The sequence below is a fragment of the Carassius auratus genome, chromosome 1 (genome assembly GCF_003368295.1).
Source record: "Carassius auratus strain Wakin chromosome 1, ASM336829v1, whole genome shotgun sequence".
NCBI lineage: Eukaryota > Metazoa > Chordata > Actinopteri > Cypriniformes > Cyprinidae > Carassius > Carassius auratus.
In genome coordinates this window covers 10449835-10466886 of record NC_039243.1, presented here as the reverse complement: position 1 = coordinate 10466886, position 17052 = coordinate 10449835, and the positions used below count along the sequence as shown (strand labels likewise).

Below are 17052 nucleotides of genomic sequence, written 5' to 3'. Positions count from 1 at the left end.
TTTAAAAAATTAACAAAAAATAATAATAATTTAAAGTATAAATAAAAATGCAGTGTATGGTAATGTGAAGAATAATGTGTTTTTCTTTCCAAGTATGTTTCAGCCTATTATTCCAATTTTTTTTTTCTTTCTCTTACAAAAATACATTTCTTTGAAATACAGATGATCGAACTAACTTATCAGGCTTGTAAGATTTGGGTCTTTTTATAGCGCTATTCAGTGGATTGTCTTGTGCCTAGTGCAACTACAGATTTTTTTTTCACTGTTTTGGCTCTGTACAACTATACACTGTAGACTCTAAGGGGTCTGCTCTATTTAAAAACCACTGTAAGCCACAAGATAAAAATAAAAATACAAAATCTAGGCGACCACAAGAGGGCAGTGTTGACCTTTAAAAAAATATATATTTTTAAAACTTACTGGCTTAAGACGAGAAACTAATAATAATAATAATAATAACAACCTGCCACAAGGCTCCATATAATGTTAACCTTCGGACATACCAGTGGCAGATCATTAATGTACATACAGAATAAGAATAAGGGGATAGTATGGAGCCTTGTGGCAGGTCGGTCGACAGAGGGAGAGGAGCTCTTACCAATACGAACAGTTTGTAAGCATTGATAGAGATATGATTTTAACCATTTTAACACCTTATCTGAGAGATTAAAAGAAGATAGTTTAGCCAATAGGAGACGAGAGTTTACTGTGTCAAATGTTTTTCTAAGATCAAGGAAAACTGCTCCTACAATGCTATTGCTGTCAAGTGATAACTTGATTTTATCAATAAAGTTGCAATGATTGCTTCCGTATTTGCTTCTGTGGCCCAATTAAAACAAGACTAGGTTCTGTTGATGGGGTTTTACATACCGCAACATTTACAGATTTGAAGCTCTGGGCAATGGCTGTAACCGAGTCAACAAAATAATGATTAAATGTCATAGCTGGGTTCCTAACGCGCATTTCATCCATCATTAGTTCAACAGGTTTTCTTGTTTTATGCTCTTGGCCCATTCATTTTTTTAGCTGGTCCCATACTAACTTTGTATTACCCCTTGCCTCACTAATTATGGCCAGAAAAAAGTTAGCCCTAGACTTTCTCAACATGGATGTTACGGCATTCCTTCGCATAGCAAAATGATGTTTATCATGTGGCCGGTTTGTTTTAATAGCCCTTTTCAGTGCAAGGTCACGCTCTTTCATTTTCTTCAGGACATCTGCATTAATCCAAGGGAGACTACTTCTTCTTTTCCTTTGTGTATGCCTACAAGTACATTTTTTAATAATACACTGTAATTTACTTGAAAGTGTCATGCTTCCCTCATGGACATCTTTTCCAGTTAACAGAGAATCCCAATTGATTTACCGTGAAGTTGGTCAAATTTCGATACGAGGCTTCGTATATTGAGGTGCCCACCAAATAATCCATTTGATTTTAATTTGTGATCCCATATTATTTTTGAGTGGTTAACAGTCTGAAAAACATTCCACATCCTTTTTTTACGACAGTTGGATTTGTAGACCACTTCCTGTGTTGACAAGTTTGACTTCCAGATATTGTTTCACTATTGATTTGATTAGCATTACGTTCCTTTGGGGTGAGGGTTGGTGAACCTTCACCTGCAATCCTTGACAAAAATGGCAGTCTCGGATGATCGGATGCCTCCCGAACGCCCAACATGCCACCATCCCGAATCGGCACCGATGACGCTCCTGGCAAAGGTGGTGCACGCGGGTCTGCACAGGCTGAGACCCCTTGCCCCGGTCCCAATCCCCATCCATATGCATTGCATATGTGCAGTCCTTTCAGTTTCATGGTTCAATCCGATCGTGTGTTTACATGCATGCTCAATCGTATTAGAAGAGGAATAAACCACCCCCTTCAATCTGATCGAAAATTAATTCGGATCGAGCTCAGTCGCATTGTGACTCCGATTGAGAACATTCATACATACAGGCTCACACAAATTAGCATTTTTTTTTAAGATCTACATGCGCTTTACCTCAGTACACTGGAGTTCAGTGTTCATTAAGCATAAATACCATTAAGGAAAAAAGTGCATTAAACAGAAAGTGGATTTGAGCTGTGGTCAGCCACAGAAAGTGAGACATTGTTTTGTATTGTTCTTTCAGATTGCTTCAATAAACCTGTTTTTTGAAGCATACTTCAGATGCAAAGAGTTTTGAAACAGAACCCTTTTCACTTATTCTTTACTATTTCTATTCCCCTGTGTATTCGTGCAGTGACACACCCTAACCCCAATACCGATAGTTGTTTTTATAGGCAGGCATATTTAGTGTGGAAATGTCTGCAAAATTAATCTCTCATGATGTTCAGCTTTTTATACTGAGAAAGGTTTCAAATGTTTTCTGGCCTGTGAAATTGACAGATGCACTGGAGGAAATTCCCACGGTACAGACGGGCTGACACGGTTCTTATTTTAACCCTAACCTTTTGACCTCTTGTTCCTGACCTGGCTGGTTCTTCCGCTATGATTTTGAATTAATGTAAGGTATACATAAATATTATTATTATATTATTATTTCTATACTTCATTAAAACACAGAAAGTCAGCAAACATCTTGGAAAATACCAGTTTATTTGAGATCCTTACATCCATATCATTTAATATGAGCAATGCCTTGTTTATGCTTGACATAAGTACTTTTGGAAAGAGCCCTTGTGCATGTAAACGGAAAACAAATGCTACAGTATCACTCAAAGCATTGACAGAAGACAGAGGGCATGTGTTTTTTTTTAGACCTTGGGACATGAGAATTCCCGAAGACATCTGTAGACCAGTGTTTACTCATATGCTTGAATAGCTATAAACAAACGCCAGAGGAACACCAGAGCTTGAGATAGAGCAGTATAAATGTGAGACCCTTGATGTACAGTCACTCTGGGGAGAGATCACTGTTGTGGATTGCTGGATTCAGAGCAAAACCACATGGCCACAATTTGCCACTGGATGTTTTCCCGTCCTCATTACAGGTAGTTTCTGATGCAAGGTCCTATTTTATTTGTTTTCAACGCATTTTGCTCAAACTCTGTGTTGAATCGGGAATTGTTCTTCTGGAATGAGTGGTAAGCAATTTCATTTATTAACTTTACAGGCTCATATTGACTGCACTACAGTTAGAAACTATTCAAACATGTATATATCTACACATGGCTTGCTTTTATTGTCAAAAATGTATATATATATATATATATATATATATATATATATATATATATATATAAATATATCCGTGTGTGTATTGTACAATATGAATATAAATTTGGATTTACATGTCATCTAGAAGTAATGAAGCACTTCGAGAGACTTCCTGGCCCGCTGCTCTTCTTGATGACTCTGGTTTCTCTCAGTCTGGGTGAAAGATTCACCTTGTTGATCTCTATGCCCAACACCTCCATTCCTTTCAGTACTGGTCGGATTGGGGCCGGAGCTCTTATCGCAGTCAGTTCTGTAAACCGCAGTCCGGACCTTCTGCGAGGTCAGTGAGCTATTTGTACGAAGTAGAAAAGGAGATGAGCGATATTTATATATCATCTTTAATTGAATATGTTGTTGAATTATTCATGTCAGGTCATCAACTGGATTACCATTATGTGGATGATGAATGCAATGATCTACGCGGCCCGGGGAAAATTGCGGCACTTTACCATAAACACAAATACAGTGCTTTCATCGGCCCATCTTGCTCGAATGTATGTGGTTATATTAGCTTCATTTCCAAGACAATCGAAGGTCAAAGGAAATAGATAATAAATATACAGCTAGTTTAAATGGAACGTGTCAAAATAACAATCGCTCACTCATTATATAATTACTCAGACAATAGACTTTCAAATTAATGTATCTGTCTTCTGTAAGCACAGTTGCAATTAAAGCTTAAAATGGACTTTTAATGCATGAAGGGCTATCAAAAAGTAATTACAAAAGTGGGTATAATCTCATTTGTCACAAGATATCATCATTACAAGATGAAGTCCGTTGAGTAGGAAATTATCTGTTGTTAATTCTTATTGAAGGTCTGCGCTGTGACTGCTAAACTAGCAGCGTATTGGAACATTGCTGTCATCAGTCCTATATGTGCAGATCAACAATTTCTAGATAAGAAGGTTGGTTGTAACGTGTGTATTACCATTAACATTGTGATATCTGAAAATGCACTTTGCTTTTCAGTTGCTAAATGTTTTCTCTCTATCTCTCCCGACCCCTATAAATTCAGGCCTATCCGACCTTAACAAGAGTTTTTGGACCTTTCACTAAACTAGGGTCTTTCTTTGTGGAAATCTGCAAGTGGTTTGGCTGGCAGCGCATCAGCATTATCTATGAAAATAAACCATCCTGGGCTATTCCTGTTGAGGGGATCAGGTATGTAATATACCTTGAAACTGAGAGATGGAAAATCTATGTACATTTACATTATTAACTGCATTTATATTGAAAACATAAAAAAAAAGAAAGTAATAATAAAAAGAATAATAATGGTAAAAGTGATTTTGAATTTTACAGTAAAAAATATTCTACTAATTAGACAAGGAACTGTACAGTTTACAAGTAAAAAAAAAAAAAACAACAACAACAAAAAAAAAAAAGTAAATTGGCATTCCCAGAATTTCCTGTGTGATAGCTCACTTTTGAGAGTAATTTAGTAAGTATAGTAGATTTTGTACTATTTTGAAGTCAAGAATTTAATCTTAGATTTTTTAAATATTTTTACTTAAACATATTTTCTCAAAAGGTATCAAGCAGAGCACAATAACATTACAGTGGCCAAGTATCAAGAGATCCCTGGCCCTCTCTCCCAAGGGTCCTTGTCGACCTGGTCCTGGGTCTTAACTGAGGTGGCACAAGTCTCGCGCAGTAAGAAAAAAACAAAATCCCCTCTGATGAGAATTTGTTGTCACAAAAGCTGTGAGGAACTAAACAATGAAAGTATTGTTTGTGTCCTTTACCCTGTACAGTCATTGTGATCTCAGCAGATGGCAAGGTGGTCCGCAGTTTGCTAATTGAAGCTCACAAGAAAGGCCTCACCAACGGAGATTTTGTTTTCTTTTGTTTCGAGCCATATAAGCAAAAGGTGTTATTTGGCAGTTTTGAATGGAAACAAGGTGTGCTATAACCACAAATTCATAAAATGAGACATTACTGAACCTGATGCAAATTCTTTTTATAGTGCAAGGTTTTCTTCTTTCTCAGGTGATGAATATGACTCGGTGGCCAGGCAAGCTTATCAGGCTCTGTTTTTCCTGTCTTTGTATAAACCCAATCATAAACTGTATCAGGCCTTCTCAGAGAATGTCATCAGAAGATCCAAAATAGACTTTGGCTATACATATGCTTCTGACGAAAAGGTTTGGTTTTATTATGCACATCAGCAAAGGTAGAGTCTATTTTCAATGACTGAGCTTTGGTGTGAGGGCATGTGGTTGAATGGATGGAAAGCCTGATGTGAAATATAGTTCGCTTTTAATTATCACTATGCAAGTGATATATGACCCTTTAGCACAACCTTTAGGTTACTTCCTTATGAGCTGAATTGTTTTAATTCCACAGGTGTCAGTCCTAGCAGCCATAGCTCATGATAGTGTCTGGCTGTATGCCCAGGCATTAAACGAAACTTTGGCCGAAAATGGAAACCCATATGATGGTTTAGCCATCACTAGACGAATGTGGAACAGGACCATTACAGGTTTGTAAAGTTTAAAATGGATCCAGTGATTCCACAATAATTCAAGCCTTTATGGAGTTAAGATTACATGCGCATATGCAATGCTGAGTTGGTATTATTTAGTATAATACAAGTTCAAAGGAACATATTTCTGGTTTTGGTGTGTTTTCTGGTTAGATGCTTTGTGACTTTTTGTTAAACAGGTATCCAAGGAGATGTAACTATTGATGCAAGTGGAGATCGAGAGTTAAATTACATGATGAAACAAATCCAAGGTAGTAATAACCAGTTTCAGGTGAGCTACTGTCATAAGCTTAAATAATCTTAAACTACTGTAGGCACAACAAATTCAAGATGTCTGAAAACTGCTGTGCTATTGTGAATTTCATTAGTCAAATGAGTCATAGGGTTCTCCACACAGGTCATTGCGAACTATTTTGGGACTTATAAGGCCGTACAGGGGCTTCACATCAAGTGGCCTGGAGGACGGACAACTCCTCCCAAAGACTCTCCAGATTGTGGCTTTCATGGAAAACTCTGCATCAATCTAGGTATCAGTCAACTGGGGCTCACTGGGAGAACATGACTGTTGCAACAGTTATGCAAAATTATATTATTTAACTTCTTGCACATTTCGTGAAAAAGTCCAGTCAATGGCACTAAAAACGTGTTCTTTTTGTTATCCAGACGAACATGAATCTGGCAACGTTTATGTTGGTGGTTGTATGTATAGCAGTTCTGAAAAGAAATGTGAGTGGCACTAAAAGGATAATGCTCTGTCATGTTTGAAAAGAACATACCACCTGCATTTAACCATATCCTAAACCTAACTGATAGTGGTAACAAAAGCAAAAGCACGTTACTGGAGTTTTGCAGAGATGTAGGTAGAGGCTCGTTTTTCCAGTGAGTCTGGGTTGGTATTTGGACTTTCATGGCTTCTAAGTTGAATGCATTTCACAGTTGGTCGAGCATTCATTCATTATGAAGGTGTGCTAATAACATGCAGAAACATGAATAGAAGCCTGGAACATGTTCATCTTGTTCTAGTTTATCAAATCCTTCAAGAGGCCAGTCAGAGGCTACAGTGCAGTCACTTTAGTTCCAGTAGGGGGCACCAGATGCCCAACTTAGTGCATTCACACTGATTGTCTTTTTATCCCTTCATTTTCATCTTTTTGGCAATGTTCCATACCATATATTTGATTAAAAAATAAGAAAGAAAAGAAAAAAACTTAAATAACGAACCAATGCCTGCAAGATCCAAATTTGTGTGTGTGGTGGGATGACATGCTTGCGCACGAATCAGGTCATGCACATGCTCATAAGAACTGTAAAATCAACTGCATAATAATAATAATAATAATAATAATAATAATAATAATAATAATAATAATAATAAAGCAATTAAACAAGTAAATAAGAATGCTAAAATAAGTTCTAGGTTTGTATTAATATAAAGTAGTCATCAATTTACACTATTTGAAAATAATATTTTACTTTAAAATGTGCACATTCACTCTTATTCATATGACTAATAGTCGAAAGCGCAAACATCTCTTGTAACATTCATTTATGATTTACATGAATCATGATTGCATATTTTCAATTCAGAACTGTGAAATTTCATAAAAACTTAAAGTAGTTTGCATCTCTAGTCTATTACTATCAGTCACTGAACATTTCTATCGTAAAACAGTTTCCTAATACAGTACTACTTACATCTTTCCACGAACTCACTTTGTGTTGTGATAGTAAGACCCGTTTTATTTAATTTGATTTGCCATCTTGATCATTTAACATTAATGAGCGCTGTTGGACCACTAAGGCAGACCAGCCTAAACGGCTATTCGCTGAGTGAATCTTCCCCAAGGTAACAGGTCAAAGCAATAAAGTCTGGACAGACTTATGCAACTAGATATAACACTTACGTATATCAAGGTGACTGGATGTGACAATGCATGATGTTTCGTATTGCATTCCTACAGAATTACCCCTGGTAGCTTCCAGTCTTGTTGTGTCATACTTCTATAAATGGACATAGTTGCAATTTGAAAGCAAGTGAGTGCTAATCACCCAGAAGACTTGCAGATTACAAATGTATGTGTTTTATTTTCAGAGAGAAAATTCTTGATTGCTTTAGGGATTATCGTTGGCTTGGTGGGTGCTGGGACCCTTGCAATCTGTGCTTTATACAGGTAATAGATAAAGTGTGTATTTTCAGCTGCTTTTTAAATAATAAAAATTGCAGATTCACAATTGCGGAATCAAGTGCAGAAATGCTGTTACACCATTTTACTTTATTCTGGATGTAAGATTTGCATGTTATACTGCATTTATGTTGACATAATCTTTTGATTATATAGTTCATGAATGCCAGACTAAATGCTCAAGCTAAAACGTTAGAGCAGATGCCCAAAAATGCAAGCCTAATTCAGTCAACCCCGCTGCTGTTCTTCAGTTTTTCTTTGTAGAAATATGTACTTAGATTATAGTCTTCAAATTAAAGTAATATTTATCACCAGGAAGTTCAAAATCCAGGAAGAAGCTTCCAAGATGCTGTGGACAGTCAACGCCGATGATGTCATAATGATGGAGCATCACTCCTCAACTGTGACAGCAAAGGTTTTGGGAGGATTTGATGCATTATAAGTTGATTAAGTATCTCTTCTGGCCCACAGTTTACTTTATTTTGTTATGCAAGAAGTATGTGAACATAAGTACTAATAGCAATTGTGTGCCAGAAATAGTATTGCATATAGTTAACAATGCAATAGACACTGTCATCTAAAGAGATACCCCCTTCTAAACCCTAATCATTGCCGTTTTATTTTTTTGTTTGTTTGGATGGAATTACTACACAAATTAATCTATTACATCTAGATTCTTTGTGGTTCAGTCTCACAGATCCAAACCCATCCAGGCTTCTTTGGAGTCTATAATTTGCAGCATGCAAGGCGAGCCATCAGCACACAGAACCGCAGTCTACAAAGTGAAGTATTTGGAATCTGAGCGTTTATACATTTACGTCACTACATAGCAAAATTATGGAGAAGGCAGTTTATGCTAACAAACATTTGGCACCATATAGTTGCCCAATAAAACAATAGTTCAGTTGATTAAATACATTTTCACTCTCCTACAGGGAACAATTTGTTCTGTTTGCTTTCTGAATTTAAAGAACCCTCATCTGAGCAGCGAGCTCCTGGCGGAACTCAAACAGGTGAACATTAAAACATTAAAAATGCATTTCATTTTTTATACAAATTTTGCATTTACTCATGTACTGCAGTTAATATGCCTCTGTGTCTTTAGTGCAGAGATTTGACCCACTATAACCTTTGTAAATTTATTGGAGCGGCCCTGGATACCCCTCAGCCCTTCATTCTTACAGAGTACTGCCCTAAAGGAAGCCTACAGGTGCTATTACACAGATAAATGATTCTTTTCTATCAGTTAATTAGCATTTGTATTTCTTTAGGATTTTCTTATGGGTGTTAAATAAAGAAAGTTTTGGATTTATGAATAAAATAAATGTAACTATTGGGACAATCCTTATGCAAGAACTTTATTGCAACATGTATTTAAAAATGGTGGTAGAATAGCATTTCTTGGTTTACCTACAAAGTAATATTGAGACTAATCAGATTTATTGATAAACAATAATATTTATGGTTTTTCCTTATTCATTTTTAGTACACCAACAATCAAATTATTTGTTCAATGTAAAATCAAATTATTTTCTTAGAAAAAAAAAATTTCATTTAAAAAATAAATACATAAATAAATGTAATTCTCTCAATATTTAACACACAAAAAAATGTAAATGTAATTTTTTTTTTTCTGGAAAGATGAAAAGAACTATGCAAATATATATACAATATTCTAGTTCTACAGATTTGGAACAACATTACCTGAATAAGTGCTACTGTATGCTCTTTCATGTGATTGTATATGAATGAATGAATGAATGAATGAATGAATGAATACATTATATATGTTATTATTTTAAGAATGACCATTGTAACGAAAGATTTTCTCCCTAAGGACATATTGAAGAATGAGTCTATCAAGCTGGACTGGAGTTTCAAATTTTCCCTCATGCTAGACATCGTAAAGGTGATTGTGTCTGTGTTTTATATAGTCTAAACCGTTTTCGCTGACAGAAGAATATAAAACAGTGATGGATCAATTTTGACTCTCATGTAGGGCATGGACTATTTGCACCATAGCCCCCTGCACTTCCACGGTCACCTCTCATCAGCAAGCTGTGTGGTGGACAGCCGCTTTGTCTTGAAGGTCACTGATTTTGGACTTAATATGCTCAGGATTTCAGACTCAGAGAAGAGTCCCGTATTTGAACCCTGGACCGGTAAGCTGAAAATGTGGAACTTTCAAGAACAAATGCATTTTTGTTTGGAAGAATTTTTCTTTTTTTAAAGAATTCGTTTAGAGTTCAAAACATAAATGTGTTGCACACATAAATGCAAGATGAGGACCGTTTTAGCTTGATTTGGTCAGTTCTGTGTTTTTTTTTTAATATGTGTTTTCATTTTAAGCTCTGCTGTGGAAGGCACCAGAGCTACTGAGGCAGTCCATTCCAGCTCATGGTACACAAAAAGGGGACATCTACAGTTTTGCCATTATCGCTCATGAGGTAGTATATCGTAGAGGGCCTTTCTACATCCCCAACTGTCACTTCAGTGCTAGAGGTACGGTAACACACTCCACTCCATCACGCTATAAAGTCACTCTTCAAGTAAACCATTTCAGATGGACAACTGTGTGGGACTGTTGGCGACTTTCTCCCTGTCTGTTTTTTAGAGATTGTGGAGAGGGTCAGGGCAGGGGGCTGTAGCCCACTGAGGCCTCACATAGATCCAGCAGAGGGTGTAGAGGAACTGGAGGGAATCATGGTCAGCTGCTGGAGAGAAAAACCTGCAGAGAGACCAGACTTTTCTTCTCTTAGGACTGCCATCAAGAAACTGTGTCCTAATGGGTCAGTAATGAATCAAGACGTAGAGCCAATGGCATCTATGTCACAATATTTACCCTTAAAGTAATTACTACTACTGAAAAAATATATAGTCACAAACTTAATCATTATCCTAACAAAAGCTTAATTTTAGATGGAATAGGGCACCTCGTAAGGGCTGACATGTGGCTGTTTTTCCCAAGGGAAAAAAACTATTATTTAGTATGACTGAGTCAACCTACTAAATTTTTTATTTCAGAGCAGGAAACAATCAGCTTTTACAGTGTGCAGCTGATTGGTTTACAAACGTTTTGAAACTAGGTTTGATTGAATCAAGAACCAGCTTCATTAACAAATTGGATATCACTAATCTTTAAACTTCTGTTTGTATGTTTGTGTATTTATCTATGGCTATCAGTGTCTTTATTATTTACTAGAACTATTTAATATGATTTCCATTGATTAAAATAAAGCTGAATTAATTAAAGCTATAAATAGATGAAAATTTTGAATTAAAAGAAAAACTGAAAATATACAAATGAAAGCAAATTCAATAGGTTATAATATTATTTCTATTTGAGCAACACTTATCTACACTCATTTATTTATCTCAATCGGCTAATAAACATAATTCATATTTTTACATTCACCCATATACAGTACATTATAAAACAGTGACGTGTTAGCAGTTGGCACTTACCAGACCTAAACGAAGAGAACCACAGCCTCTCTGACTTTTACGGTTCTCCGCGGACTACACTTTTATTAGTCTTTCTGCTGATCCAATCTTCACCACATTCTTCCTTCTTTGTGCTTGTTTCAACTCTAAATGAGGGTAGTTTGACTAATGAACACTTTTGAGATAATAAAGAACAAGCAGGGACACAGAGGATCATTAATTGCACTAAGAAATGACAGTGCTTAATCAAGTAGACAAACAAACAGGATACGGCTACCCCGGGGACCAGTGACACACAACCCAGCGATCACAATGTCCCATGAGAACAACACTGTCACAACATATCACGCTAAACCGTTATACTGGCCTCGGAGGATGAACAGAGAGAGAGAGAATAAAAAAATAAATAACGATAGTGTTGTGAGTGCAGTGCGCTGATAAATGTTTCTTTTGCACCAAAACGGGCAATAAAGAATTACTGCTTCTTTAATGTGATAGTACTAAAGCTGGTTAATGTTAATAATATTAAATGACTTTTGCTTAGCATTTGAGTGTGTGCCCAGGGGGTCTGAGAACATTCTGGATAACCTGCTGTCCCGTATGGAGCAGTATGCGTGTAATCTGGAGGAGATAGTCAGTCAACGTACCGCTGAACTCCAGGAAGAGAAGAAGCGAGCAGAGGGACTGCTCACGCAGATGTTGCCACGGTAATGCTCCAGATTATATATATATATATATATATATATATATATATATATAATGCTGATCCAAAGCTACCTAGAACTAATTTTTTCCTTTTAAACTCTTCTTCCTTTTTCCATTCTTTTCTTTGATTTACAAAGTAAATATGCAAATAGACTGTGACACACCAAGCCGAAGGTCAGCCATCGACCAGAGTCAGGCTGTCTTTGAACATCTGTTGGCCTAGTTTTTGAAGAGTGCTCCCCTTGTTGGACCAGCCTTGGTAGCTTTTTGGCAGCATGTTGAATCAACAACGGAGTCTCTCGGTGATAGATTCGACACTGATGGCTGTTCAACTTTGAACTTTGAACTTTGAGGGCACACACAGAATGCTCTTTTGGCTCTTCCAGTTTTTCTTTTTGTATGATGAATACAGACTTCTGCCACCTACTGGTGTGGTACATTTCTCATGCAGGCACAACAACTATGTGCTAAGCTGTTGGCTTTTTTTTTTTTTTTTTACTATAGTGAGCTACTGTTTCTGCTTTTTTATGTCACTTTGTTGTGTCTTAGCCTTAATGTTAAACATGTTCAAATGTTTTGTACTGATTGCAAATTTAAAATGTACAACTCTGTGAGACTGGATATATTTTAACCCAAAAAAATTGTTGACCCTAAAATGAAAATTTTGTCATCAATTATTCACCCTCATGTTGATCTAAATCTATATGACTTTTGTTCGTCTTCGAAACAGAAATCAAGATATTTTAAAGGAAATCTGAAAGATTTCTGGACCCTCCACAGACAGTTTATTCACCCCGAAATACGACTATTCAAAAAGTTCACAAAGACATAGCAAACGTAATCCATATAAATCGAGCTGTTTAATTCTTCTGAAGATGCACAATCGCTTTTTATGATGAACAGATTTAATTCCAGCTTTTATTCACTTTTAAACATTGATCAGTGCAGACAGAGCAAATCAATATGCTAAATGCAAGCTCCAACATGCTTGCTAGACACACAAGAACCAAAGAGGTTTGTTCTTGCATGCCACACATGGTTGAGCTTCTGTTTATCATATTTCAAGAGGGATGGAAATCTCTCAGATTTAATTAAAAACTTTTGTGTTTCGAAGACGAATGCAAGATTTGGAACGACATGAGGTTAATGATGTACAGTATGCATAGTGAATGACGTAGGTGTTTTCTCGTTGATATACTGCAGGCAAAAGTGGCACAACTGTTCAGTGAATTCATCCACAACACTTCAGTTACTAAAAACTTGCTAGCACCTGGCCTCACAAGCCTACGTGACGAGACCAGTGATCATCACCAAGCCCCCCACTTGAAACCGGTCTTTTTTCTCGTATTTTTAGATGCGTGGCTGCTCAGCTCATAGCGGGGAAGACAGTGAGAGCAGAGACCTTCGACTGCGTCACCATCTATTTCAGTGACATTGAAGGCTTCACAGCCATGTCAGCATCCCTCACGCCAATGCAGGTGATGAAAGACGCAGAGACTCAAACAGCATCTTAGAGTTTCTGCACTTTTTCTGTGTAGGCCTTGCAGGCAAAAACACTTCACAGAGGTTTTTAAAAATGTAGGTCCTTTGTGGGGTCATTTGTACAGATTTCGATCATATTTTGAAAAATACATATGTCCAGGGATATTTGGGGAGGCTTGAGGAGCTGCTGTCTTCTATTGTCTAAGATTTTGAAATATACCCTGCACTTGTTAAATAATGCATGTGTCTATGTGTTTGTTTGTGCAGGGGTCTGTTCTAAGATCAAATACCCACATAGTAAGCTCTGGAATGGATTTCATATGTCCCATAAGAGCTCTTGACATTATTAGGTGACATGGCACAAGTGCTGAAAACTTAACTCTGTCATGAGTAGCAGGCTTCTGTTAGCATAGCTGTTGGCTCGGTAGCCTACTTGATCCTTAACGTGGAAATAATACATTCACATGAGGTTAATTTTGGACCATGCTGAAGCCCACAGCTGAACCCCAATGGAAAACTATTGTCACGTTACAGAAACTTTGATCTCTGTATCTTGATCCATAAGCTGACTGCTATAAACTGACTGCACTTGTTTTCTTTGCTGTAGGTAGTGAACGTGCTGAATGACCTGTACACATACTTTGACAATATCATTGACCACCACAATGTTTATAAGGTACATCATTTGAATGCTTCACTGCCTTGCAGAACGATTTCATCTATTGTAGGATATAGGTTGCTTCATGTGTCCTTTGCTGTATCCAGGTAGAAACCATTGGCGATGCCTACATGGTAGTGTCGGGCCTGCCTACAAGAAATGGAGACGACCATGTGAAAGAAATAGCAAGAATGTCATTAGCTATAGTGCAGGGCATGAGGAGCTTCTACAGTCCACATATACAAGAGCAGCAGCTGCGGGTTCGCATTGGAGTTCATTCAGGTAATGACTGGATGGTGAAAGCTCTTTGGCTTTGCTATTCATACTGGCCTGCAATGTAAATAATAATAATGTAATGTAAAATAACATGTTCACCAAAGAAAATGTATCATGGATTCCACACACACAAAAAAAATGTATTTGCCGTCACAAAAATAAATTGCATTTCAAAATATTTCAAAATAGAATACAGAATTAAAATAAAATAAATCATCCTCTCCATGTATATAAATATATGCACAAAATCATGCATTATTTAAAGTTTTAAGGAACTACTTCTCATGAATATATTTCATTATGAATGGTTATTTATACAAAAGTTTTCTACAGTACGTTTCTTCTATTTCTTGCCTTTTTCAGATGTGTTTTCAATAGAAAACCAATGACGCATTTGTATATTCACTCTGATTTGGTCAATTTATGCATCAGAGGAGTGTTTACACTACTCAGGCATTCGTGCAGTAATTCCAACTTGCCAGCTTGCTTTATGACACATATAAGAAAAATTCAAATAAAATACATCATTATACATTATATTACATAATGTCACCATTAAAGAATTTCTTTAGGCACACAAAACATAGGCTGAGTACTATTGCATTAAAGGAACAGAAGAAACTTTATTTGAAATGTGTTTGTTAAAACTACTTGGTTGTGAAAAAATAGAAGTCATAAAATAAATCATATTGCTTGTTACAGGCCCTTGTGTCGCGGGGGTTGTGGGTCTGAAAATGCCACGCTACTGTTTATTTGGAGACACTGTGAACACTGCCTCCAGGATGGAGACATACGGATTACGTAAGATCATTCATGAAGGATGTGCTGACAACAGATTAGGATGAAATGTGTGAGAAGCATTTTAAATGAAACCCATGTGATTGATCGTACTGCCATGACCTCAGCACCTTTTTTTTTTGACTGGACTTTAATTATGTAAAAGCATAGACAGACATCACATTTCCTTACTTTTTCCCTCTCCAGCTCTGAGAATCCATGTGAGCAGTTCCACCAAGTCTCTCCTTGACACTTTCAGGACGTTCCACTGTGAACTGCGAGGTGACATCCACATAAAGGTGCAGGGTTTCTGCCACTTTGACATTCACCTCAGAAAGCATCATATCGTTTTCATCTCTCCCGCCTTATCACATCACAACAATCCGATTCGCTCAACTGATTTTTTTTTTTCACACATATTTATTGTAGGAATGGTGCTTTGAAATTATTAGCACTAACAGTGACACACCTATTGTGTTACAAAAACCATAGTGTAGTACTATGACATCTTAAGTACAATCACGGCTGTAAACATTGATATCTGAAAAGTTGTGTATACATGGCAACATAATTTCAGAAAGAGTGGAAATATTTCTTCAGTAACGAGTTACAGCTGGTAAGGACCTATAAATAGAGCTCAATAGCCTACTAAACAAGTTTTCATTGCTTCGGTAACTGCTCTCACCTCTGTTCTTTTCCATTTCAGGGAAAGGGCTGGGTGAGGACGTACTGGCTTCTGGGAGAGGACTACTAAACCAGATGTTCAGATGTTTTTTTTTTGTTTTTGTTTTTTTTACAAAAAAAAAAAAAAAAAAAAAAAAAAAAACTATATGTTCACTATATGTATACTTTATTCTGCGTGTCTGCTCTATTTTCAATAAGAAAGTTTATAAGTACAAAAGTTTGGGGTTGGTAAGATTGTTTATATTTTTGTATGTTATATCATATATTTGATGAAAAATACAGAAACCCCCCAGAAATATCATCAAATATTATTACAGATATATTACACACAACTCCAGCCTTTAGTATGATCATTCTGAAATGATAATATTTCTTGAACACCTAATCATTTTTGTCAGTGTTGAAAACGGTTGTGCTGCTTCATATTTGAGTGAAAACTGCACTTTTTCTCTTTTCAGGATTCTTTGATGAATTGAATGTCAAAAACACATCTTTACTGTTACTTTTGACCAAACTGAATGGATCCTTGCAGAATAAAAGTAAAAAATAAATAAAAAAATATTATATATATATATCTTTTTATTATTATTATTATTATTATTATTATTATTATTTATTTTTTAGGTATTTAGGCCACATAAAAGTGTTTTCATATATTTATCCTTATATTAAATGCAAAGTCGCCTGGGCACTATAATTTATTGGGGGAAAAAATTAGACAAAGATCTGATATTTCCATTTTCAGTTATTCAAATATTTATCAGTGCTTATTTGCATTTGAACACCTATTCCATGTAAAACATGCTAATAAATAAATTATACCACACACTGTATTTGTTGGGACTGTATTTTGTAACCTGTCACCTATATGGACACTGCTGAGAGCAGGTCATTACATTAATAGCACTCCCATTCCACAGTTGACCCTTGCTGATTCATTCCCGCTTCTGGCTTTTATCCAGTCATCTCTGTCTTGCATTGCTTTTTGTACCGTATTATTGACAGCAAACCTCTGAAAACTTTAGATTCAGTCTTAAAGGTATTGCAGTCATTGAAAAGGACTGTCCACATCGGCATTACTCCTTTCTGGGAACCTTTGCCCCCTTGTCACAAGGGGTCATAGACACACAATTT

The 17052-nt window shown here is 36.4% G+C and overlaps 1 protein-coding gene across 4 annotated transcripts; it reads left to right on the top strand.

Annotated features, from left to right (window-relative positions):
- Positions 1 to 146: 146 nt before the first annotated feature.
- On the top strand, positions 147 to 16060 carry LOC113109359 (atrial natriuretic peptide receptor 1-like). 4 transcript variants are annotated; one of them, XM_026272983.1, is made up of 27 exons: positions 147 to 3088; positions 3307 to 3501; positions 3594 to 3715; positions 4040 to 4129; positions 4240 to 4385; positions 4756 to 4877; positions 4979 to 5125; positions 5214 to 5368; positions 5571 to 5706; positions 5889 to 5980; positions 6107 to 6236; positions 7802 to 7880; positions 8208 to 8307; positions 8582 to 8674; positions 8828 to 8905; positions 8998 to 9102; positions 9730 to 9801; positions 9892 to 10054; positions 10242 to 10394; positions 10507 to 10681; positions 11900 to 12043; positions 13396 to 13519; positions 14131 to 14199; positions 14289 to 14463; positions 15160 to 15258; positions 15442 to 15533; positions 15941 to 16060. In XM_026272983.1, exons 1-27 carry the CDS (start codon positions 3082 to 3084, stop codon positions 15986 to 15988), a joined length of 3111 nt encoding a protein of 1036 aa, XP_026128768.1. In that variant the 5' UTR covers positions 147 to 3081; the 3' UTR covers positions 15989 to 16060. The 4 variants fall into 4 exon arrangements, with proteins under 4 accessions (XP_026128768.1, XP_026128764.1, XP_026128761.1 ...); XM_026272979.1 differs by lacking the exon at positions 15941 to 16060 and having other exon boundaries at positions 3310 to 3501; positions 15442 to 15922; XM_026272976.1 differs by lacking the exon at positions 15941 to 16060 and having other exon boundaries at positions 15442 to 15922.
- Positions 16061 to 17052: the final 992 nt, after the last annotated feature.

What these genes read in the sequence shown, in the direction of transcription:
- LOC113109359 (XM_026272976.1), top strand. An exon ending in CAGTCCGGACCTTCTGCGAG is followed by an intron (nt 3,502 to 3,593) that starts GTCAGTGAGCTA and finishes TATTCATGTCAG; the next exon opens with GTCATCAACTGGATTACCAT. An exon ending in AAGAAACTGTGTCCTAATGG is followed by an intron (nt 10,682 to 11,899) that starts GTCAGTAATGAA and finishes GTGTGTGCCCAG; the next exon opens with GGGGTCTGAGAACATTCTGG.